Raw genomic sequence first — 15325 nt, forward strand, 5'->3', positions numbered from 1 at the left:
AACTGGAGGAAAATTCAAAACCAATCTTAGAAACTACTGTTTTGCTGAAAGAGTAGTTGATGCTTGGAATAAACTTCCAGCAGAGGTAGTGAGCCAGTCAACAGTAAATAACTTCAAACATGCTTGGGACAAGCATAGATCTATACTCAGGCAAAAAAATTTACAAAAAAAAAAAAAAAACAACCTCCACCCCCCCAACAAAGACAAAACAAACACAGACATACACAAAAAATTGTAGACTCAATGGACCACTCTGTCTTTTTCTGCCATCACTTTTCTGTTTCTAAAATATAACAAGTGTAACAAACAAAAGGAGCAAAATAGGTGATAATTTGAATGAAAGAAGCTCCTCCAGCAGTGAGCAGCCTGTACATCCTAGTCACCACCTGCAGTAACATGGGAGATCAGAAGACATCTCTTCTATTTATGACATTCATAAAACAAAGCACACCCTTTCTGGAATGTACTGTACTGGCCGCCCTAGATGTCAAGCAGCGCTTCTTTTAATTGGCTAAAAGTGATTACTTGCTGCTTACTCATTGGTTATTTGATTTGGATACCTGATCACTGATTTGTTTGCACAACGTCCGATTTGCCAGAGAACGAAGACACCTTAACAGAAATGGGCCCTAGTCGCACAGTAAGTTTTATAGCTGCCGCCATTTTTCATGAGACCAATCCTCATTGAAAACTACGGAACAAATTCAACAAAATGGATCCAGTTGCGAAGCAGTGAGAACGGAAAATTGTATTCCCTTGCACTAAAAGCCTATTCAAAGCTTCGTAGAGTATCCTGCGGCCATCTTTAACACGGGCATGTTTTGGTGTACCATGGTATAGTTCAGAATCTGTTAATGAAAACCTAAGCTTCCGTGCTGGGTGGATATTCCTTTACACACCGCAAAGGCTGCTGGCTGTAAATTAGAGTTCTGATTTTACTTTCCCGAATTCAAAAGGGACAGTCAGTGTGGGCGAATGAGAGGCGGATGTGACGTAGGCGGAAGAAGGCTCTCGCTAGTGGAGGGTAGTGATGGCGGCTCTGTACATCCATAGCTTTCTGTTTCTCCAGTGTCTGTTCAGTCTGTCCATTCTCGGGGCCGCCGGAGACCTGACCGATGGCAACAGCGAGCACGTGAAGCGGGAGCACTCTCTCATCAAACCCTACCAAGGTGAGAGACGAGGGAAGGAAGACATTGGACGGTTCTAGGCTCTGCTTGTATAGGGAGTGGACATATTCATGTGGAAGTCAGGATCCTGAGGGCACTTGTAGGGAGCAAGGGACAGTAAGGAGGGCTAACCACTGTCACTGACCCCCTCCTTGTAATTACACATCCCCTAGGTATTTGTATTTCTGCTCTTCTCTTTTTCTTTATAGTGCATGAAAACCTGTCATCACATATTAAATCTGTTTGAACTTCGCCAAGATGGTGGCTGTGTGTCATTGCAGGGGTTTCCAGCATCCACCCTCATGGCCCAAGAAACCAGCACAAGCTCAAGTGTACATAGGGGTGAGCGGTGCAGGGAATCATGGGACATGTAGTTTCAGGTCCTTAGACCACTTGACAGTTGCATGATATGAGCTGTGCGCACCCCCTGGCTGGAAGTACATGGTAGCACTACAAGGATCCTGGTACTAAGGAATAAAAGCTGAGTCTTTTGGGACAACATAAAATAAAGGATCTGGCAGTAATACATAGTAACGGGCTGCTCAAGGCAAAATGCGTTTAAAGTGTTACTAACCCATAACAGTAAAATCGGTCTGGATATGCAGTAAAGCAAGCTTGTTATACTGTGAAATCTAAGGGGTTAATCCTCGGCATTGTGTACAAAAGCCGTTTGATCCTTTCTTCTCTGCCCCTCCTTTTGGTGAAATGACCACCTGATACAGACTGAATCTGTAGTTACATGCACATGCTCAGTTTGGTATGTATTGCTAGAGAGGTTGTTTTTTTTTGGAGTGTGCATGTGATCAGCACAGGGCCGATCAGCACTGTCCAGACAGAGGGTTAGAGGTTTCACATCCTCCTAGAGCAGAAAGAGAACTCCTCCTACAAGCTTTAACCAGTGCTCAGCTGAAGTCACAAGACTGCTCTAACTGCTAATGAGGAAAGGTATTTTGCAGTTTATTTTTACTAAAATAATTGCATTTCCATGTTCTGTGTACTGTGGAAGACTGGATATAGTGAATGCAGGGTCCTGGGTTTACTAACACTTTAATGCTGCTTTAAAGTGGTTGTAAACCCTTACATATATTTAGTGAAATGACTGGCCTCAGGTGATATACAAAGATGAAACAAATTCTCCTACATAGGTTGTACTTGTTTATCTGCAGCGTCCTTCTTCTCTACATCTGTTCAAAGTGTTGAATTTATAAGTTTGTCTGGGAGTTCAGAAAAAAGGGGGCGGGGAGCTGAAATTACACACTGCAGAGCTTAGTGAGGAGAGAGCTGATTGGAGGAAAGAAAAAAAACCCTCCACACAGCTCAGAGGAATAGAGCTGAGACTGTCAATCTGCTGGAGGCCCCATCCCTGTTACTATTTTTCGCTTACTGTCAGGAAAACTTGTCAGAAGTCATTCATGCTGATAGGGGAATGAAGAAATCGGCTTGTGTGGGTTTTGTTTAGCCGGCTCCCAGCTTGAGCCCTGGTTCACAGAGATGCGGAGCGGCACATTGCATGTGATTCGCACAGGAACTGCACCGCATTCCTGTGCAAACCGCATGCAGTTTCTGTGCGGTGCAATTTGAGCCATACATTTTTGTATTGCTTGAATTGCACCATATCTGATCCAAAATAGCGCAGAACCCTTTTTTTTGTCTGCACCAGAATTGGATCGCATTTAGTGTTCACACCCATGTGATCCGATTCTGCACATCATACCGCATTTTGTGAACCATTTTCGGGGTGTTGTTAACTTAAAATACACACCTGTAGCGGTTTGCATGAGCAGGGTGTGATTATGATGCAGTGTGGAAATCGCAGAGACACCAGTGCAAATTCCACGCCACATCAGTGTGAACCAGGCCTGAAAGTGAGGTGGCAGCTCCATACCGATCTATCGATCACTTTCATAGAGCTGGCAGTGCGGTGCCCACCTCCCCCATTCCTCGATCTCACATGTAAACAATGAAAGAGGAAATGATTGCGCCTCAGTTTTCAAATGCATCATTTCCTGGTCATTACAGCTAGGGGACACATCTAACCAAGCCAATCTGTGCTTGGTTAGATGGTGTGAAGAGCAAGGGAGATATTAGACCCCTAATGTCTCCATAAAGAGTACCTGTCACCTGCCCAGTGCTATCACATAGATGTTTTTAGCCCCTTGTGATAGCAATCAAGTAAAAAATAAATAAAAAAAATTATAATAAAATATATAAAAGTAAAAAAAAAATGGCTGTAACCCCTATTGCCCCTCACAACTACGCAAACCCAGGGTGTGCACACGTATGTAAACCGCAGTTGCACCACACGTACAGCATGTATGCGAAAGATAAAAGAAATTGCTCTGGAGACGGACTGGTTATTTGAGACAAGTGCACACTATAGAGCGATGTGCTCTGCTCATATTTCATGTCTGAGGTTTACAACCACTAATAGATGCAAATGCAATGATTAAAAAAACAAATCTCATATTAGTTTTCACGTATAGCTGAACACCGGGCAGACAAACATTCATGTTCCTCATTAGGCACAGTGAGTATAAAACAATGTTTTGAGCACCAAATGTCTTTGCATACCCAGATGTTACCTTGTAAAAGAAGCAGTGACATCATTACTGTGCTGTACATAGACTGTGGAAGGGACCCAGTAGTACAGACTGCTGGAAGAAAACTACAGGAGGGGGCAGAGACAAGACCAGTCACCCTGAACAAACAGGAAGAGCAGCAGTGACTGTTTTTTATTATAAGAAGCTCCTTCACAGAGGCAAAGTTTCAAAATGGATTGCTGCACGGATCTGAAAGACTTACACAAAGGACACCAAGATATAGATAATAATACACATACCTCCTCTATTTAATGCCAGAGTTCAGCCTGACCCCTGAGTAGTTTTTTTGGGAGGGGTACTCAGATACAGCACCAGTTTCACAGGGTATGTGTAATGGTGTGCATACCATTGCCCGCAGGCAGCTGCTTCTGGTAAAAAAAAAATCTTTCCCATAGTGTCTCATTCATAGCCCCTATATACTGCCCTGAGTAGCTGTCTTGTAGTGCTGTGGGAGTTTACAGCAGCTACTGCTCCTGAGAAAAGTTGGGCCACTTGCCCATCACCTTCTGCTCTCTCTGTCATTCATAGTGCTTGTATTATTATTTTATTCACGTTCCAGTAAATGGGAAGTAAGAGCCTGCCATTCAGCTGCTCTTCCTTTATTCACAAAATGTGGCGTATTATGGGACAGTAGTAATACCAGCAATATGCATTGGTGGAGAGGACAGAAAGGGGCAGGTGAGCGCCACAGCTTTATTCAGTAACAGCGGCTGCTGTTAACTCTCATAGCGCCTAGAGACAGCTGCTCAGGGTAATATCTGGCGGCTATGACGGAGGTGCTGAAGGGAAGATTTTTACCAGAAGCAGCTGCTTACAGGTAATGGGATTATACATAACTAATGTTTTTTAATGCTGCAACTCCTCAAAATAATAAAACAAGCTTTAATGTTATTTCAGTATTGTTTAGAGCATGTTCTATGTTACACCCATATTTAGGGTGTAACATGCTCCAGTTGGGGTTTACTTCTAATTTACCATTTATTACAAGGTCTCGCTGCTCTGTGAGCCAATGAGGAGAGAGAAATCCAGGAGAGCCACTGCTCTCATGCACATTGCTGAATTGGGATTGGGCTCAGGTAAGTATGGGGGTAGCTGCACCCAGAAGGTTTTTTACTTTAATGCATAGAATGCATTAAGGTAAAAAACCTTCCTTTAGAACCGCTTAAAAGTTAACGATGTCCAGATGCTTTGTCTGATGGCATTTAGCCTGCAATGCACTAGTATTATATCATAGTTTTGTTTAATGTTTAGGTGGAATAGCATCCATTGTAAGCCAATGTATGTGATTTTATATAAGGGTATATTTCTGACTAGTTCTCCATAAATTGTCGAATGTAGCTGCAAAGATTTCTTCCCCCTGTTCCTGTTAGAAATGTTCCCTTATTTTATTATTTCAGACTTTGTTACTAATAACTAGTAGTTTAGAATTGCTAACTATTTTACCTCCAGGGAAGGAAAATTCCTAGACACCATATAGCAGGGGGAATCTAGGCCATTGCCCTTTTTAAAGGGTTTTCCTATTCTTGCTTGGTTTATCTGGCTTTGTTAGGTTGCCTGCAGCTTATGGATTGTGTAAATCTCCATGTGTTGAGCTTTCTCAGTGACACCCTGCCTGGAGGAGCTGTAACGCTTTGGCTGATGTAGAACAAAAAGAATCACACAGCCACTTCTAGTAAATTCAGGATCCTGTTTAATGGAGTGGTTGTATATTGTGTCAAGTCTGTCTAAAGAATATCATTTATACACCATCCAAAGTATAACCAGTTTTAAAGTAATGTTTTTACCATAAAGCTTAAAATTGAATTGTCTATTTAAAGTGGACCGTGCATTGAAATGCAAGGTAAACTCAAATTGCTCAGGCCCATTCTCCCTTTACAATCAACTATTAGTAAGTTCAGATACCAGAAATTGCAAAACGCTCTGTGCCTGGAGTTCGACTGTAAGAATATTGAGAGAAACTTTGCAACCTATTCGCCTCACCTCTTCTGGGTTCCAGTAGGTTCAATGTGCATGCTTAATGTAACTATATCGTCATTTATTACAGCTTGCATGCTCTTTGTTTCAGGCTTGGATCATTGAAAATGTTACCTGTGGCTTTTAAGGATTACTTTTTTTTCCACTTTTAAAATATCTTCACTTTTGTGCTCATACCCACATACATATAGGCAGATTTGACTTTATTTTTGTTTTCTGTTTTAACATGTTTCTTCATTATTTTTAGGTGTGGGTTCTAGTGCAATGCCACTGTGGGATTTCATGGGTAGTACAATGCTGACCAGTCAATACGTCCGTTTAACTCCAGATGAGCGGAGTAAAGAGGGTTCTATCTGGAACAGAATAGTAAGTTAAAGTTTTATAGAAAACTGAATGCCCAAGTTGAGGTATCTCAGAAATGGAATATGTTGTAATTGTTTGGGTGTTTTTTTCAGCCTTGCTTCCTCAAGGATTGGGAATTACATGTCCATTTCCGGATACATGGAACAGGAAAGAAGAACTTACATGGTGATGGCTTTGCACTTTGGTATGCAAAGGATAGGCTAGAGCCAGGTAGATCATTACTGCCTTTATCTCTATTTCTTTTTCTCTTGCCTGCTTTGTTGATTGACCGTTCCTAATAATTTTCCATAACTTCTTTAAGGCCCTGTGTTTGGAAACCATGCAAAATTTCATGGTCTGGCAGTCTTTGTTGACACCTATCCTAACGATGAAACAACAGAGGTGAGTATTATTACTGTATACTACTCCTTCTTCTTTTCTAGCCTTATACATTGATTTCCTTTCAAAAAATGCTTCATTTTGCCTTCACTGGATTACAAAGTTCACATGGGGATACTTCAGGGATGCTTTTTGAGAAGTGTATGGATATGAGTGTCTCCAAAAAGAGAAAGGACTTCTGGGTAAATATTTATTTTTTTCATGGTAGCTCTGTAAGTTACTATCTCCTTTAACTGTTTTATTGAAACAGTTACATAGCCTTTGCCATACCCTAACAGAGGGGTGCTCAACCTGTGGCCCATGGGCCACATGTGGCCCTCTGAGCCTTCTGATGTAGTCCCACAAGATATAATAGTCTATGGCAAAGAACAGCTAACCCGCAGGAAAGCCGCAGGTGCACTGCCAGAGCACATCAGTGTGAAAGCTGCCTTATAGTGGGCTCAAGACAGTAAAGACTCCTTTTACATTTGCGGTTTGGGGGGCAGTAAACCTCATAGTTAAGACATCAGTGGTGTAGTGTCAGGGGTCACAATGGCAACCCCACCCCATGCTCCAGGGGTGCCCGTGCAGCATCCCTGTCACATTCTGTTTTACACTTTGACTGTAAGGGCTGCTTATACAAGAACTGACCCTCTTCATTTTCCACCTGCAACTGCTGAAAGCCAACTTCTCCTTCTCTCCCTCTTGCCAGCATTCAGAGGCTATTATTCATAATAAAAAATTCTGAACCATTTCATTTCGTTGTGGCCTGCAATCAGTTACCAAATAACTTAAAGAACTTGCTCCTCAAAAGGTTGACCACCCATGCCCTAACAACTACATCTGGACACTACCATTTTTGGCCTCACAAGCACAGGACTGAAAGTTCTGTTAAGGAAAAAGCATTTAAAGTCCTTTCTCAAGTATTTGCAAAGTATTGCTTAAGCCCCCCTTTATGGGCCACATGGTCTCTTTTTTATTAAATTATCCAATATTCAATCTTGCAATCAGTAATTGATTCAGCTGGACCTACACAACACTCATCTAAGAAACTTATTCAAGGACATTTTACCTTTAACCCCTTCATGCCTAAGGGTAAAACAAATCTAAATGCCTAAGCACAATTTTGCACCGTTGACATGTGTTAGTAAAACCGTACATGTCATCGCAACTACTTTGTATATCCAGGTGAATTATACCTTGTTTTTTTCTGGACAAATTGGGCTTTCGTTTGGTGGTAAATGGTAATGATTATCTCCGGATTTTTTTTTTTTTTTTTTTTTTTTTATAATCATCAAAGGATAACTGGCCCAAAATAGTAAAAAAAAATCTTCTTTTTTTTTTTTTTCATTTAACTGTGTTTCTTGTTACTACCATCAAAGAACAACCCAAAATAAATTCTCCAGCTCTTGACGATCGCAGTGATACCATATATGTGTATGTTATTTGTTGTTTGTACCTGTAGTACAGCCCAGAAACAATAATGCGCATTTTGTTTTTGTCTTTTTTTTTTTTTTTTAAATCCTGACCATTGACCCTGATCTTTTGACTTTGACCTTGACCCAAACACTAACCCTGCCACTGAACTAGATCAAACCTTGATCTAGGAATTTTGTCTTTATTTTTTAATCACTTATTTATCCTTTTTTTTTTTTTTTTTTTTCCCCTCTATGCCAGGAGTTAGAGAGATACAATGTATCTCTCTCCTCCATTCATAGAGAGAGGAAATAAACAAGGGGGCCGGGCTGTACAGTGACTGATCACTGTGATAGCCAATCAGAGGCTACCACAGCGATCATGTGACCCGGAATCTGGAGTCCCATGTCCCGATCATTATAACGGGACCTGGGGCTCTCAGAGACACCGCGGTCTTTGTGCTGGGAGCACACTGTGTGGCGTGCTCCCAGCACAAAGCCAGGTATGCAAATATGCGGCCCCACGGAAAAAAGCCCAGTTCTGTGAGGCCGCATATTTATGTTACGTTGGCGTCAAGGGGTTACTATTGTAATGTTAATATAAACTGTAAAAGTTTACCTACCTGCTATAGGCATTGTCACTCTGGTCCATGGAGAGGCATTGTTACAGGATCTCTGCCAGTCCATCTTGAGGAATGGACAGTAATCCTTCCTATGAACCGGCCATGTGATCTACAGGTCGTGTGATAGAGCTCAATGTAGAAATGGGATATACTTTTCATATATGCTATTATTATCAAATTACATTGTAGAGAGTAAACAATTTTTTAACCTCTTCCCACCCGCATAACACTTATTTGTGGCTGTGGGAAAAATTGATTGTGTGCTTAGGTTGCATGCTGCAAGCCAGCTTACTGCACGCTTGGTCACTTGATCAGGAAGGCACTCCACCTCCACTCATTTAAAGGGCTGCTAGCAGCCATCCAGAAGGGGTTAAAGTAACCCTTTCTATTGACAAATAATTCAAAACTCCGGTAGGTACCTAGCCATTGTAAAATAAGCAACACATTAATGCTGTAGCAGGGCAGTAAAATTAATTTCCTGCTTCTTTTTGGAGACTCTGTTATTCACACTTTTTACACTTTATAGCTGGGGGGTGGGGGCAGGATATGCCAGGGCAGATAAGTATTCCTGGATAAGGAGAAGCAGGGGAAAAAGGTGGGTGATGTCAGTAGCTGGGGAGGCAACAGATGGATCAGGGTCATGTTTTAGGAGAGATTCATCTTTGTATAAATAAACATTTTCTCTGGATGCATATACTTCAGCTCAGCACTGTCACATGCACATCTGTACTTGGAAGTACCAAATATTCCCTTCATTTTTATAAATGTAAAACTAATACCGTATTTTCCGGCGTATAAGACGACCCCCTACTTTTCCTGTTAAAATGTAGTGTTTGGGCTATACTTGCCGTATAAGACTACCCCTCTTCCAATGCACACCAGTGGGAAGAATCGTGCCCCATCATTGGTGTCAGTGGGAGGAATAGTGCTCCATCATTGGTGTCAGTGGGAGGAATAGTGCCCCATCATTGGTATTAGTGGGAGGAATAGCGCCCCATCATTGGTATTAGTGGGAGGAATAGTGCCCCATCATTGGTATCAGTGGGAGGAATAGTGCCCCATCATTGGTATCAGTGGGAGGAATAGTGCCCCATCATTGGTGTCAGAGCGACAAATCGTGCCCCATCATTGGTGTCAGTTGGAGGAATAGCGCCCCATCATTGGTGTTAGTGGGAGTAATCGTGCCCCATCATAGGTATCAGTGGCAGGAATAGTGCCCCATCATTAGTATCAGTGGGAGGAATAGTGCCCCATCTTTGGTGTCAGTGGGAGGAATAGTGCCCCATCTTTGGTGTCAGTGGGAGGAATCGTGCCCCATCTTTGGTGTCAGTGGGAGGAATCGTGCCCCATCATTGGTGTCAGTGGGAGGAATCGTGCCCCAACATTGGTGTCAGTGGGAGGAATAGTGTCCCAACATTGGTGTCAGTGGGAGGAATAGTGTCCCAACATTGGTGTCAGTGGGAGGAATAGTGTCCCAACATTGGGGTCAGTGGGAGGTGGAATAGTGCCCCGTCGTTGGGGTCAGTAGGAGGTGGAATAGTGCCCCGTCGTTGGTGTCAGTGGGGGGTGGAATAGTGCCCCGTCGTTGGTGTCAGTGGGGGGTGGAATAGTGCCCCGTCGTTGGTGTCAGTGGGGGGTGGAATAGTGCCCCATCGTTGGTGTCAGTGGGGGGGGAGAGGAATAGTGCCCCATCGTTGGTGTCAGTGGGGGGGGGGGAGGAATAGTGCCCCATCGTTGGTGTCAGTGGGGGGGGGGGGGAGGAATAGTGCCCCATCGTTGGTGTCAGTGGGGGGGGGGAGGAATAGTGCCCCATCGTTGGTGTCAGTGGGGGGGGGGTGGAATAGTGCCCCATCGTTGGTGTCAGTGGGGGGGGGGTGGAATAGTGCCCCATCGTTGGTGTCAGTGGGGGGGGGGTGGAATAGTGCCCCATCGTTGGTGTCAGTGGGGGGGAGGAATAGTGCCCCATCGTTGGTGTCAGTGGGGGGGAGGAATAGTGCCCCATCGTTGGTGTCAGTGGGGGAGAGGAATAGTGCCCCATCGTTGGTGTCAGTGGGGGGGAGGAATAGTGCCCCATCGTTGGTGTCAGTGGGGGGGAGGAATAGTGCCCCATCGTTGGTGTCAGTGGGGGGGAGGAATAGTGCCCCATCGTTGGTGTCAGTGGGGGGGAGGAATAGTGCCCCATCGTTGGTGTCAGTGGGGGGGAGGAATAATGCCCCATCGTTGGTGTCAGTGGGAGAAATAATGCCCCATCGTTGGTGTCAGTGGGAGAAATAATGCCCCATCGTTGGTGTCAGTGGGAGAAATAATGGGGCACTATTCCTCCCACTGACACCAATTACACCTGTTCTAGTATGGTGCTGCTGCAGCCAGCATATGTGGTTGCAGCAGCACCTCTGGACGGCACACTTACCGGCCACTCCTTCACTCGATTTTCGCGGGGCCGCCTCCTCGCCGGTGATTGGCCGCCTGTGTGCCTTTCCTGAGCTACAGTTCTGGCGGCCAATCAACGGTGAGGAGGCGGAGCCGAGCAGCCGCGGGAACATCCAGTGGCCGAACCGAATGAAGAAGCAGCCGTGCTTCCTGGACCGGATCATCGTGGGACCGGAGCCAGGTAAGAGACAGCAGCCTCTGCCCACCCCTGTACTTAGTGTCCCTTCCGTTGGAGGGGGGGGGGGCACCTCGCCGCCCCCCTAAAAAGTGTCAGCATGCTGTATATTGGCGTATAAGACGACCCCCGACTTTAGAGAAGATTTTCAAGGGATAAAAAATCGTCTTATACGCCGGAAAATACGGTAAGTGCCAACAGTTCTAAAAGCTGCTGTATCAAATTAAGGTTGTGAATAAAATGCATGACACATAGTGATACAGTGCTGTATCACTAAATGCTGCTCTGTTCAGATCCTGGCACTGGACAGAGCAGCAGTGGAGCCAAGGGAAGGTAAATATATCCTGGGGAAAGGTGAGAGGAGTAAATTAATCCTGTATCTATGCTAATAGGGCTTACTTCAAGACACTAAAAAAGTGCCTATTATTGTTAACATTTCATTGTTTTACTTTAGCTAATATATTATTTGTACTGGTTAAAGCTCCTATAAAGCAGCTTAGGATTTTATGTTTTGTAAAAAATAACATTTTCCTTATTTTTGTCCAATCTCTCTTCTTGCAGCGTGTCTTTCCCTTTATCTCTGCTATGGTGAACAATGGCTCCTTAGTGTATGATCACAGCAAAGATGGGCGCACAGTTGAATTGGCGGGTTGCACAGCTGACATTCGCAATGCCAACCATGACACATTTCTAGCCATACGCTATTCCCGTGGGCGTCTTACGGTGAGACATTTTTCAATAAAGTTGGTTTCCCTAAGCGTTTTAGACATATGCGTTTAGGTTGTTGGGTGTCAAAGTTTACCTTCTCTCTAGTTTGGGATTTTCATATTACTTTTCAGCTTCTCAACTAGTGCAGGACAATTCTCTATCAATTGTACAGGCAATTTGTAGGATTCTTTTGCTTCCAACAATTAGTATAGCATGGAATCTCTGCTATATTTTTATTTACTGTCTGTGAGATCCTAGGTGATCCTCTTTACTTTCTGTGTGATCATCAGAGCAGTAAGGAGAGGGACTGATTAAAAAAAGTGACTTATGTTTTTTTAATTGTAATATTTCTGGATTTCATAAAGGTGATGACAGACATTGAAGGTAAAAATGAATGGAAGAATTGCGTCGACATTTCAGGTGTTAGACTGCCAACAGGATACTATTTTGGAGCAACCGCTGCAACTGGAGACTTGTCAGGTTAGAAAGATTGTACTTAAACACAGAAGGTGGTTCCTTGCTTACTTTAACTCTGGAATATATTCTAAAGATATTTTTTCTATTCTGTAGATAATCACGATGTTATCTCTATGAAGGTTTACCAGCTCATGGTTGAACACTCACCAGATGATGAGAACATTGACTGGACTAAAATAGAGCCCAGTGTTAGCCTGTTAAAATCTCCAAAAGGTGAGCACACATTGTGAATTTTTTATTGACAATGTATTTAAATTTCTCCTGAGCACTGAAAATCAAGTGTTGGGTGTAATTTGATGCTTTGAAAAATGCACCATTTTACCTTTAGATCAAGGTAGTTAAAGTATATGTGAACCTTAAATATAAGTGATCACATGGTTTCTGTTCTCAACTACATAAGTGGCTTAGAGAGTTAACGGTGGAGAAACAGCTGGTGACTGTGCTGCTGCGAGGCCGCGTGAGCGGCTCGTTTTGACAGGATGTCCTTTGACACCCAGTCACAATGGCGTGTGTCCTGCCCGGACTTCAATTCGCTATAGGCCAGACGGGAAGGTGTTAAAGGTGAACTTAGCCTTTTACTTTAATTTCTAACAGTAACTTAGAGATAGACTGGTGTCACTTTTTATGGCTTGTTCACACATAGTAGTTTGACCTGCAGTTTTTCTGCACTGAATCTGCTCAAGGTGCAACCCAGCTGGCAGGGGGGGATGTGCAGACAACATTTTACAGCAGCATACTGCATGTTGCCTAACCGCAGCATACATGCCGCTGTGTGGAGACATGAATGAAGTTAACTTTTATGAAACATCAAAGAGGGTTACAGAAATGAAAATAAAGTAAACCGTGTGGTGCACTGAAATGCACTGCAGCTTACCTCCCCTGAACAGACAGCAACCTGCAACCGAGTGTTTTAGCATGCTATGCTGTGTGAACGAGCCCTTAGTAAAGAGTTTACATAAATATACAGCAGCTGCTTTAATCAATACCATGCTAGTCAGGCTAGAAGGCGTGCCCTGACCTGAACAGCTTATGCACACTTACTAGGTACTAATATCTAGAAGATGGTACATTGGCTTGCTGTTACATTATAGTCAAACTGTTTCTTGCCAAATGTGGTGTTTAGACGTGCTCAAATTTTGTCATGGGGAAGAAAACAAAACTGCTACAGGTGTAAAGTGCAGGCATCTAGAGGTACTGCACACATCTACAGCAGCCTACCAAACTTTGCTATTGTGGCTGAATGCACGGCCATTCTGAAAAAGTGCTGCCACTTTCTGATAGTACTGGAGTTTACCTGACTGTTCTTGCCTCCTGCACATTCCTATTGGCCTGTAAAGTTGCCAGGCATAAAGATGAAAAGAAGGTAGTAGCAAGCTCAAACAGTACCATAATTGTTGGAGCTAACAGCAGGCTTTTTTGAAGGGTTCTGCAGGTAAAAGTGTTTACATGTTGTATTTGCAGCTGTCTTTTTTTCACAAAATAAAATTTGCTATCTGCCATTTTGCTTTCTGCCAACTTGTTTTATTTTATGATGAAAGATCTAGGGCTGTGACACTCTGCATATGATTGAATCTGCATCAGATAGGGAATGTAAAAGCTGCTGCTGTTTGATCAGCTGCAAATAAAGGGATCTAATGGTTTCAAGCAAATATTGCATTGTTAGATGAATGCCAATAACAAATGTTCATACATATCCGTTAACTATGCAAAGCTTTTAATATGTTCTTTAAATGTACACATTTTTCAGATAATGTTGACGATCCAACTGGCAACTTTCGCAGTGGCCCTCTAACTGGCTGGAAAGTATTCTTGCTACTTCTCGCTGCTCTACTGGGTATTATAGTCTGTGCTGTAGTTGGAGCTGTAGTGTTTCAAAAACGTCAAGAAAGAAACAAGAGATTCTACTAGCCAGTCCTGCTGGGAGAACAAATTCTGAAATGTGAACTCTTCCTTTCCAGAAAATGGATTGTACAATGCAGTTTCTTATGTGGGTTAAAAAGAAGATAATTTAAGTGGTATTTTCGTACTTTTCATTTACGGTGACAAGAATACCGTTGGGAAGTGGGTACAGGATTAACAATCATTTTTGAGGTTTGCAATTGATTTTTTTTTTCTTTGGGGGTATAAATCAGATTCATTTGATTTATTTTTTTAATATAAATGCCTAACTTTAGTGGAGCATGCTTGGAAGAATTTTGGGCCAAAACAGGGCTGTATAGTTTTGCATATATGCTACATCTACAAAGCCTTCTCTTGATGTCTTCTGCATTGTGTTCAACACTGACTGATTAATCTGATGTAGCCTTTAAGCAGCTCAATCCTGTGGATTGAAATGGCTGCTTGCACAGAACAGTGTCAATGACAGCATGGGGTCTCAAAGATCTTGAGTTTGGTTGCTTGGTCGATTTACTGTTGGTTTCTTACTGACGCTCAGATGTTTACAAAAAAGACAGATTTTTGCCTTGGCCTGCACTACATATCTTATAAATCCATTGAGTATGATTGTATGCCACAGTGTTTTTGTTTTTTGTTTTTCTTTTTGCTGTTTTATTTTTAAACAAGAATGTTCAGGGGTTTCCTGTAAGAGTGTAAGAATATTTGGCTGTGTCCAAAATGGCTACCCATTAAAGAAAAGAAAACACTTTTATGCGTTATGTCTCGAGTTTTTTCTTAGTAGTTTTCTAGTTTTATGGGAGTTTAGCTGTTCGTATGATTAGGCTGCCTTGCCCTTTATAAGTGCACCTCCTTTGATCAATTATGTGTCATCAAAAGCCATGTATTGGAGCTGGACCATTAGGTTACTGCATCTCAAACTGCTTTGACATTTTTTCAGCTGTCGCAGCAGTATTGCAAGAATTAAGCACAGTGTCATTCCATCCTTCATCCCTACCCCCCAAGGTTCAGCACACCTTTTATCAGACAAAAACAGAAGGGGGAGCTGCTGCTTGTGCACCTTTTGTTAGTTAGGCTCAGGATTTGCTGTTTTCTCAGTATGAAATCCTTCTCTCCCTTTTTTTTTTTTTTTTTTTTTTTTTTT

General features: G+C 42.8%; 1 protein-coding gene across 1 annotated transcript; it reads left to right on the forward strand.

The window, feature by feature from the left end:
• Nucleotides 1-991: 991 nt before the first annotated feature.
• On the forward strand, nucleotides 992-14931 carry LMAN2 (lectin, mannose binding 2). Its single transcript, XM_089693805.1, has 8 exons — nucleotides 992-1169; nucleotides 5988-6106; nucleotides 6196-6313; nucleotides 6405-6484; nucleotides 11665-11826; nucleotides 12177-12291; nucleotides 12382-12501; nucleotides 14036-14931. The coding sequence occupies exons 1-8, from the start codon at nucleotides 1031-1033 to the stop codon at nucleotides 14194-14196; spliced, it is 1014 nt and encodes a 337-aa protein (XP_089549931.1). The 5' UTR covers nucleotides 992-1030; the 3' UTR covers nucleotides 14197-14931.
• The last annotated feature ends 394 nt before the right edge of the window (nucleotides 14932-15325 follow it).

Source organism: Staurois parvus, unplaced genomic scaffold (genome assembly GCF_062004578.1).
Source record: "Staurois parvus isolate SC_StPar_1 unplaced genomic scaffold, SC_StPar_1.0 ptg000025l, whole genome shotgun sequence".
Lineage (NCBI taxonomy): Eukaryota > Metazoa > Chordata > Amphibia > Anura > Ranidae > Staurois > Staurois parvus.

Coding starts and splice junctions, on each gene's coding strand:
- LMAN2 (XM_089693805.1), top strand. CDS start 1,031: ATGGCGGCTCTGTACATCCATAGCTTTCTGTTTCTCCAGTGTCTGTTC. Junction 6,107..6,195: donor GTTCTATCTGGAACAGAATA/GTAAGTTAAAGT, acceptor TGTTTTTTTCAG/CCTTGCTTCCTCAAGGATTG. Junction 12,292..12,381: donor TGCAACTGGAGACTTGTCAG/GTTAGAAAGATT, acceptor TCTATTCTGTAG/ATAATCACGATGTTATCTCT.